The sequence below is a fragment of the Rhea americana genome, unplaced genomic scaffold (assembly GCF_003343005.1).
Source record: "Rhea americana isolate MKP2758 unplaced genomic scaffold, rheAme1 scaffold_4, whole genome shotgun sequence".
NCBI classification, from domain to species: domain Eukaryota; kingdom Metazoa; phylum Chordata; class Aves; order Rheiformes; family Rheidae; genus Rhea; species Rhea americana.
Window position 1 is genome coordinate 9,575,408 of NW_028186534.1, and position 10,731 is coordinate 9,586,138.

The window sequence follows — 10,731 nt, forward strand, 5'->3', positions numbered from 1 at the left end:
ACGAGTGGATCAACTGAGGATTCAAGGAAAACCCAACCAAACAAAAACAAACAAACTAAAAAGCTTCTTATGGTTTTAATGTAAAATCATGGGAGATTTATGCATATGAGAAGCATACTGAGTTTAAACAGCGTTATGCTCTTTATCCCACTGAGAACCGCAATATCTGGACATTTGGCATAGCTGCTGTGCCTGTGTATAGTCACAGTTTGCTAACAGGAACCACAAACAATACCTCTGACAACTGTAAATCTGTTACATTATTTGTGTTGCTTCCTCATAACTTCTCCTCCCTGATCTTGCTTTCTCAACTTACTTTACTGGCAGAACTCAGTAGACTAGTGATTTTATTAATATTTTACTTTCTCTGTTAGATCTTCCGGAGTAGACAGTTTACAGAAGAATAACTCACTACATTTGATGCCAACTCTTTTTAGCATTTTTATTATATTCCGCAGATTTAAAGGTCCTGATACATTTTTAGATTAACAAATATAAGCTATCTGAAGAAAATATATTAACACAATAGTTAACTACAATTTTTAATAACTCATGCTTTAGCTTTTTGCTTTTAGTTATTCGGCAAAATAAATTATCCGAATGAGTCTGTATCTGATCAGATACTTATTATATTAGTTATTCAGTGAGTAACAGGCACAGCTATTATTCAGTTAATATTTTAGCCTGTTTGACTGGAGCCAACAATAATCTTCATCGCTCTTACAGCTATCTTATGATACGACAGTGACCATCACTATTATGGCAATGATAGACATAGGATCATTGGGACAAGGATTTTATGGTTCGTAACAAAATCCAGAAGAGTCTTGTGTCCTCTTCAGCTAGACACCATTAACACATAGTCACAACCAGCCTAACTTTCACTGGTAGAGACAGAAAGTTAACCTTGGCTTGCAAAACTGCACACATCAAAAGCAGAAAATCTGACTCCTCAGCACATATTCCAAGTCTAAGAAAAGATAAACCAATGAAATAGAAAAGTGCCACAATAACAACAATTTATTTCAGAGCCAGGGATAATAAGCTTCATTATGGCCTTTCTAATGTGCAAAATGCTTTTATTCAAAACTCAGAATGCATGTAAACAATTGCCCTTAAGAGTGGGAAAACTATGATCACTACTCTATTCTTCTAATACAAATTTGTGTACACACAAGCTAATAGCTTGTGATGTATTCTTGCTAACAGCTGTGATGTATTCACTCGTTAGCTGTGCAAAGTATATTCAGTATTTAGAAACAGATAAAAGCATAATTTTTTGTAAGTGAAAGTCAATAAAAATACTGACTGGAACGCAGTTGATGAGATGAAATACTGCTTTATACATTCTCCCAGTTTTACACTTGACTACTAATTACTCTCCAAGCACTGTTTTCCAACTAGTTTTTCATTCATCTGAGCCGTTTCACTCATCAAGGTTACCTAAATTCCTTGCTTATTTGAGACAGGACTAAAAGACCCCTAAAATATACTATACACGATATTGCCTACTTTTTCCATAACCACAAGGCCTGTCAAAGAAAGAAACTAGATGAGTTTGACATGATTTGTTCTCAATTAATTTATACTGGCTGTTACCTCCTTATTAAATAACTTATATAGTTTGTTTCTACGATTCCTCTGAAAATAGAAGTTGCAGCTGACTGTCCTACATCCTCTCTTTTCTACCCCTTCCTGCTTCAAAGACTATCATCATCCCAGCCTTTGAACTCTTATTCGTTCTCCATAATTTCTTAAAGACAGCAACACACTAAAATAATAATACATTCTACTACTACAATATACCACTTTGCAGGTATTATTCAAAGCCTCATTCAACATGCTGGGTTAACAGATTAAATTCAGTGGACAAATAATGCACATAGACTATTACCAGAGTTGTACAAGTCCCAATCTTTCTTCATTCTCTTCCTTACCAAACCCTTCAATCAATAAAACTACTCTGAGTACTCGCCTTTTGTTCTAAGTTACCTCAATACTATTTTTAATACCTGCCACAGTGTATTTTCTAAAACTTACAGAAAGTAAGACTGTACTCAGAAATAATTTCAGATTGCCTCTCTCTGCCACGTCCTTAACAGTAATAAAGCCATGGCCTGAAAATGTTTGCAGTTGATGGATTTCTGCAAGAGAAATAGCATAATACCTAGAAAGCTCAAATGACAATCAACTAATCTAAACAGTGTGGTGCCTGGTTAGCTATTTGCTCTCAGAGGCACCAAGCAGAAGCAAAATTCTAGTTATGCTGACTGTTAAGAGAAGAGATTAGTATCTCATTTTCTTCCTCCATCATGTTTCTTCTTTCTTTCCTCTGCTTCCTCCATTAATTTTACTATTGTATTTTTTTACTGTTTGTTTATTCCTCTTCCTTCTTTCTTTTGCTCTCTTCATAAAGAAAAGTTACTTCTGTGATGGAGGAGTTAACTGACTTTCTACTGCCTTGCCTATTGTTTTTTCCATTATCTTTCTGTTTACTCTTTTTATATTCTTTCTAAAATACTGCTACCTTATCTCTCTTATCTTGATCAATGCCCCAGTATTATTCTTCCCTAGCAACTAACATTCTTTTGGCACCCACTCTTTTCTCATCATCTGACTTACTATCGCTTGCTTTACCAATTCTGACAAGGTAGAGGGAAATGCAGTTGTGGAAAATGTGAGACAAGCAAAAGCTACATCAGTTGTATTCAAAATTTACATGCAGTCTGTATGCGGCCCTTAATCTTCTTCTACTTGTCTTCCTATCCTGTTCTTTCACCCACAGGGAAGACAGTTTATGGACTAAATACACAAAATATCTTGTGCACCTGAAGCATTCCATTGCTCTTATTCCTAAGCACATGTTACTAAAATGGATGTGAGGCTAAGATCCTCCAGAATAAGAAGAGTAATGTTAATGAGAGCGGGTAAACAGATTAATACTTCCCTTGCTGTACTAGCCTTGCATCCATGTCATAAGTCTGTATGTTTTGTTTTGCCCTCTTTGACCTCTTCTGGAAAGAGCTGCTTCTTTTCAACCATCCAGAAGGATGCTGCCAACTCTTGTTCTTCCAGCAAATGAGATCATACACAACATGACCACAGACATCAATTGCAAAACTATGTCTACCTTGGAAATCTGTGCCGTCTGTTATTTATTTTTATTTATTGATCTGGTAATCTGGATCTGAATAACAACGATCTCTTTGCCATAAGAAGATGTGCTGGGCCCACAACACACTTAAATGGATTTTTATGATGCAGAAAAATATGTGTGCACCCTGCACACATACAGAAAGGGTTAGATCACAGTGCACATACTTTGGCAATGTGTGACCTTCCTTAACCCCAATTAGTTAGATCGGCATCAGCTCTAGGACATACAATTTGTACAGACAGGCTGCAGTTGTTACCCCAGCTTTCACTTTACAGCCTCCTGCTCTCCATGCAGATGCTCCTTCTAGGTAGCAGAACGATTTAACCTACCAGCCTTTGTTCTAAACTTGAAACTCACAGACGACTGAATGAGGACACTCATAACACAGATGCCCAACCTGGCCTTGTCTCTGTGCTCAGACATGTATGATTTCATCCTGCCTATTCAACAAATGGACTGAAGAAAATTTGGAGGATTATAATATCATGCCAATGCATAATACAATGTATCTAAAAAGCTAGATTCACTAACTAAAGATTCAGGTTCAATTAAAGCTTATCAGCAAAGAAAGCTGCTCTCAGAGGACTAGGTGTGAGCAGTGCTTGCAGTTTGTCATGTCACACTGTTTAAGTAATAAAGGTTCATTTGTCATTTTATTTTCCCCTTACTAGTTCATACAGGCAGACACTTGTTTATTTCTCTCTGAAAGTCTTTTCTTAGTGAGAGATAAGTTACTTGAGGAGAGGAAAGGTTAAATATTCAAACATGGTGTCAAGATTGTTGCTAGACTGATGAGTCTCAGCTGTGGATCCTGCAGAAAAGAGATGGTCAGAGACCTGTACTTGTATTTGAAATTAAACTTACCAAGAAGTTGCAATAGGGATGAACTAACTTCATAGGTAGCTGGTAACTCCAGCAGAACTTTTCATCTTTCCTTTTGTATTATACTGCAAAGCAGCATCAGAAATAGACTTAACAAAAAATGTTAAGTACAAAGTTAGCCAGCAGATTTGCCACAGAGTAAAGATAGTTACGACCAACCTATTTGGTTTTCATTAGGTAAATAAATTTTTGGCACACAATATACTGACTGCTGCATATTTGTTGATAATCTTGTCCGCTCTTCCATATCACATCACCAAGCCACACCAAGAAAGAAAGAAAACCCTGCTTAACTAGGCAAATAGGAACTGATACTGCACAAAGGAGCCAACCACTTCTGCAAAGTCAGTCTTCAAGTTAAAAACCCAGTAGGTATTGTAAAGCTCCTTCATAACCAGAAGGGCTAAGAACCACATGTCTGGCAACACAAACATTAAACTATTATTCCAACAAAGCTGCCACATCACTGGACAAGTCCAGCCATAGAAAGCTGCATTGTTGTAGTCCCCCAGTACACGGCACGCTGTCGCTCCATCCAGATCCTAGGAGCACAGCAATGGCAAAACAAACACTCACCTCTTCAGTAGTCCAGTGTATCCCTGTGAGTGACCTCTCCACACAGACTCTGCTCCAAAATAGGGCTGCCCATTCAGGGTTTCAGGTCCTTTGGCTTTTCAACCAGTGCAAAAAAATGCCCTCTTTCAAGGCATCCAAGCAGACTCCAGCTCAGTGCACTCCACCAAGTGAAGTTCTAAAGCAAGTGCTGTCAGAGAAAGCCATACATTTCACATTTTGCATAGTAGCCTGAGAGCCAGCCAAAGTTCTCAGGGCATACCTAGTCTCTAGCCACCTTCCTCCACCTTGCCTTTGCACCTCCCCTTCCTTGCATTTGCCTGACTCTTCCTTTTCCTCTGAGGACTTTCCAGCACTACAGCCTTCCCTAGCCTCTCACACTACAAACACTTGACCACAAGTTTCCTGCTAGGCCGCTGAGGAGGGAAACTCAGGCCACAGCCCAACCCCTTTAATGGGCACACCATTCCTTCCCTCCTTCCATCACCCTACAGGCTGGCTTCTACCCATGCTGACTTGCTTTGATACTCAGGTTTGCTTCCTTCTACCAGTGCACCTCCAGAAACAAGCTGTCCCTCCCAGGCATATCTGCCTCTCTGCCTTTCTTGTCTTTAAACACACCATGTTTTTTGGCAAGACAGCTACCTAAGGTCTTCTTATTTGCTGGCAGCTCTCAGTACCTATTCTTTACAAACACAAGAGGTGTTCAGATTCATCATATTTTGATAGGGAATTTTCTTTATTCAGTAACATGACCAAACCTGAATAAATCTCAATGGAATGGATTGTTTCATGTAACAATCATAGTAAATTCTCTTCTTATAAAATCCAGTTACTCCACAAAGACTGAAATTGTTTGGATCCAGGAAGTGAGGTCAGGTTCAGATCCTGGGGAGAGTGCTGGGGAGTGATAATAACACTTAGGGTTTGCATAGCATTCCTTATCCAGAGATCTGAGCTCTGTCTCCAGTATATTACAACAGCAGGATATGTTATCTTATGCAAACTCCTTCCTAAATTTCACAATAGCTGAAACAAGCAAGAATCATTAAATATGTGTGCTATTGCTCTGCTGCTATGAAGGCTGAAAAACAGCCATACAGTTTCTTCTTTCCTTTGCTTCATTTTTATCTAAATAATTTGTAATCTAGTCAGAGCAGAGGCAGACCTCCTCTGCTCCTCTTCAGAATTTATCAATTATTTACATTATTTTTGATGGTATATAAATATTAAAAATAATAAAAAGAAGGGGAAAAATAGAGATAGGTAACAGAACTCTCCACCTTTAAGTGAGTTACCAAATTACAACCCATACAAAATGCTCTGTTGCCCTTTTACTACATTTGGTTCAAAGGCCACTAAAGTCAATGAGATTCTTTCCACTAACATCAAAGGACTCTGAACAGGGCTGTCTGTAAAGGAGGGGAGACGGGATTAACTTCGGCTTTCTGAATATAGATCCCAAGCAAAAAGTAACTTAAATAATAATCAGAAGATAATGTTTTCTTGAGAAATTACTAATCTCAGCACATTTTTTTCAGCTACCATCTATTAAGTTGCTTGCTTCATGAGAATGAGGCAGAATGCACTATTAAATGCACAATGTTTGCAGCCTTATATGAGGTTTTCTCCCAATAACAGAAAATAACATTGTTATTATTGAGGAAGCAGGACAATGGGAAAAGAGATATGAATGTTGTACAATTGTAATAAAAGGTTGGATGCATTTACTTAGTATCATATCTGTATTGATCAGGGTTTGCTCTTTGTCTGCTGTGAAGCTGTAAGAATAGATACCAGCTCCAACGATTTCCCCATTGCTGCCCAAATCCTACCACATATTTTAAATACAGGCTTTATTACTAATATAAATATATCATAGAAGATTAGTTTTTTAAGTAGCTCATCTCAGTAACCAACCTCGTTTAAATACAGTTAGAACTTCTTTGTAACTCATGACCATTTTCCATAGTCACCTGTGTGGTGAAGGTTAAATGCTGTGAAATTACTTCTATGGTCTCCAATTATTTCGCAACAACATGAGTGTATTATTAAAATGGGAATACCAGGGGCAAAGAAGTACTAAACAAAACCAAGATTATGCTCCTAATTGAAATGGCAGTCTAGGGTTCTCAAACATAAAATCTGGAATCTGAACTTGCTTTTCTTAACACCATCTTTCAGCTGCTCCACATACCAGGACTCCTCAGCCTTGACCTCATCTCTTAAGATATACTCTCCCTTCAGTCAATTTTAAGTTCTTCTCAAATACACAATATTTACACCCAGTGATGGGGTAGATCTGCTTGCTGACTGTCTTCCTTTAAGCTGCTTGGGTGGCCCTAACAGTGGGGGGGGGGGGGAGAAGTATCCTAGCACAGGAGGATTCCTACCGTGTGTGCGGACAGTGTAGCTGGCTCTTACAGTCCCGCTGTCGCTGTTCCTGCACAAGGGCAGGAAGGAGTATGTTGGAGGTGGGAAGATTAGAAGGTATGAAAACACAACTCACTTTGCATCACATGTCAACATAACTGATACTGATAGCTCGACATCCTCTACAACCACCTGAAGTCAAAACTGACCCTGGATTTTTAAAACATATTTATTGCTACTAGCTTAACCAGCATTCTTGATTTGTGATTCCTAAAGGGTCTCAAGCCTTCAAGTCATTAGGTACTACGTGACACAGAAAAATAACTTGATAATCAGTGTAAATGAGAATCAGGCCCGCAATGCTCAGAAGCATTAATTCCTTTGATGAGTCTCTCTTTCTTCCCATAGAATTTATGCCTTATCTTCTTTTACAGCTTAAATAAGGTCATTTGACCAAAACCTTGCCCTTCTTAATTTCTGAACCCTGATAGCTAATTTCAGAATATATTTTATTACTTCTTTTGTTTACACAGCACTCTATCAGTGCTGATACAGCCTACCCTGGCTTTTCAAAGTTTAAACAGCACACAGAAGAAAAAGTGGAGCATTGTAGCAGATGCCTTCAAAGTGTCATTTAGAGAACAGAACAATATTTTTCAGGAAAATTTGAGCAAATCAACACATATGACAGCCTTTATTGGATTGTTTTTTGATATCCACCTTACAAATATAATTGTCATACAATGCTCATTTTTAACTTCTTATTCCGAGGATTACATTATTATTAACAACAAATATGTTGCAATGAAACAAAGCTAAATTAATTATTTAGAACTTAGAATCATGTCATTATTACCTATCACATCAGCAACATATAACCAGTACTTCATATTGACTGCAGTGGGGAGTTTTGTTAAACAGTAATTAAACAATAACTTGCTATATTTTTCATTTTTCAGATAAGTTACAATGCAATCAATAAGTATTTGTCAAAATCAGTGCTGCAGCCAATAGTATCAGAGTACAATATCTAGAATGCCCTGATTTGAAGCAATAGATTTTTCTACTTACATAAGACAACGGATCTAACTTCAAAATACTCTTTTTTGAGAGAGATACTTTGTCACTCTATCTTTCAAAATATCAGCAGCTATAGTTATGATGCCTAATTATAACTCTGTTCATGCTTTGAGGGCATGACACCAATACACACAAACCCACAATCCATTAAAGCAAGATGTATAAATGTGCACTTTTAAATCTTACAGTTCACTGCAATTGCTCACCCTTAAGGGTAAGTAAGCACTTGCTTTGCTGTAGCAGCCTTGAGCTCCAGTACAATGCTAGAGACAGTAATTTTTACATGGGATCTATTTTTCCCCCATGTTGGTTATTAGAACATCAGTGACTACAATGAAGATATTTAAGATGAGCAGAACTAAAATCACCGAAATATTTTCACAGCTCTGACTCAGTACTGGAATGTTGTCAATACCCAAGTTAAATACTTGCAACTATGTCCCAATGAACTGCACTCACTGTAGTGAGTACAAGGCTTAGAAATTCACTGAAATCTTGTCTTTTCCAAATGGGCTTTCAAGATAAGGCTTGATTAATGCTTCTGATATTCCTATTTGATATTGCAATGCCTTGTCATTTTCACAAACTATGAAAAAGAAGCAAGTTAAGTTTCCACTGAGAATGAGGGTCTCAGTAAAACTTGAGAAAAAGGAACTTTCTAGTTGTAACCCAATCTTTGACAGCCATCACATTTTTGTTATTAGCCAAGAAGATGATAAATTAAAGTTCTGCTACAAAACTCTCAGATTAAAAACTGACAAAAGGCAAGGTTTAACAAACTGAGAGGAGGACTTTTTTTTTTTTGGTAAGTGCTGTTACTAAGTAGTCCACACCGGAATCGGGGCAGGGCCGGAGAAAGAATGTGATGTGGTGGTGAACAGTGGTATGCCTTTGGATAACATAATCTTAGTGATTCTGTAACTAGCTTTCTACCCACAAAAGAGATCTTAGAAGATATGCTGAATTGGCACAATAAGTAACAGTAAGTTTGTTTGCAACAATTTTGAATAAAAGATCCTGCTTTGATTTTAAATATCCTCGGTGAAGTTTGCTAACCTTTGCCCATGTGCTATCTACAAATATCTGTTCTCTATAATATGCTATAACACACTCACTGCTGTAAGAAAAGATAAAGCAAATTTCCTTAACCCTTAAACACAGTTATCTTATACTACAATAACAATTCGAGAGTATTGTCCCAAGCACAAGTGACAAGTATTGCAGAGTAAGAACCTCTTTCACCTTAAATTTTAAACTCTGAGTAGATTTGTCTGGCAACGAAGTGCCTGTAATTAACCAAGGAAAAGAAAGCAGTAGCGAACTGATGTCTTGATTTTCGTCTGGGAAATCACTAGCAGGGTTCAGGGAAGACTAAAAAAACAAAACAAAACAAAACTCAAACAACGCTCCCAAATCCATAGCACAGATTTGAGCCACAGGCTCGTGGTTTTATCACCCAAGCAATCTACCCCTCTAAAATCCCGCCGAGAACAACGGGACCAGGGATCGGCGCTGGCGCTAACAAAGGGGGGCTGGTCCCGCTCCCGCAGGGGATGCGCGGCCGCTCGGGCCGTACCTGCGCGGGCGGGAGGCGGCGGGGGGCGCCGGCCGCGCCGCCCCCACCCCGGCCCCGGCCCCGGCCCCGGCCGGCAGCTGGCCGCTGTGGGAGGCGTCTGCAGCTGGAAAACAGCAGCTCCAGTTTCTGATCGGATTTGGGGGTGGGAGGTGTGTGTGGGAAAAGCCTAGCAATGGGTCTTCCCTTCTTTTGACAACACTCTCCCCTTCAGGACTAAATCTGCACTGGAGGAAAGTAACTACAAGTGAGAACCACTAATCACACCTCCGTGTGGGAACTAAGTGCTGGGAGCAGCGTTTGCAGTGAGCTCAAGGATATTCTCTGCCGCCAACCTGAAGTGATTCCTCCTGGAAAGGTTCATTTGCCCTCGCAGTTCACCTTTGCCTGCAGTTAACAAGCGTGCAATTTGGATTTAATGGAGCTGGGCTTACTGTTCCTCTTTGGTCTTACAATTACGTCGACTGCAGGTAAAAAGAACTTCTTTCTTTATCTACCATTTCCACGCATGCACACAAAGAAAGACTGGTTTCTCGAAAGGCAGCAGCAACAGCCCTCTCCGGTGCGTGGCAGAGAAGTAGACAGCAGAGCCAATGTTTGGCCGTGCGTGGGTTTAAAGCAAACAAACCACCCCGCTAGCGATGCACCCGCAGCCTGCCGGGGCTACGCGAGCTCCCGGCCGCGCGGCGGTAAATGCAAACATAACGGAGCCCGTAGCGGCCCCGAGCCTTCGGCGGGACTGGTGCACTGCTGGGGCGCCGCTAGCAGGGGGTCGCAGGGCGGGGGTCCGGGCCGCGCTGCGGGCGGGCTGCGCGGGCAGCGGAGCGGGGGGCTGAGCGCTGCTCTTGCCTTCCCGCCGAACAGGGTCCTCGCTGCCGCGGCCTCGCTCGCTGCCGCTGCCGGGCGGCGGCGAGCCGCGCTCCGCGGCGCTGGGGCAGAAGGAGCGGGAGGAGAGCGAGGCGGCGGCGCTGCTGGCCGGCGGCAGGGCCAAGGCGGACGGCGGGGCGCTGCGCCGCCGAGCCCGGCGCTGCACTTGCTACACCTACAAGGACAAGGAGTGCGTCTACTACTGCCACCTGGACATCATCTGGAT

At 40.6% G+C, this 10,731-nt stretch overlaps 1 protein-coding gene across 1 annotated transcript in view; it reads left to right on the top strand.

The window, feature by feature from the left end:
- The first annotated feature begins 9,737 nt into the window (after positions 1-9,737).
- The window catches only part of EDN3 (endothelin 3), a 20,389-nt gene continuing 19,395 nt past the window's right edge, over positions 9,738-10,731 (top strand). The window contains exons 1-2 of the mRNA XM_085314126.1: positions 9,738-10,108; positions 10,503-10,731. Of these exons, the coding sequence (XP_085170252.1) occupies positions 10,057-10,108; positions 10,503-10,731 (281 nt within the window). The 5' untranslated portion in view covers positions 9,738-10,056. The remainder of the gene's footprint in view (positions 10,109-10,502) is intronic.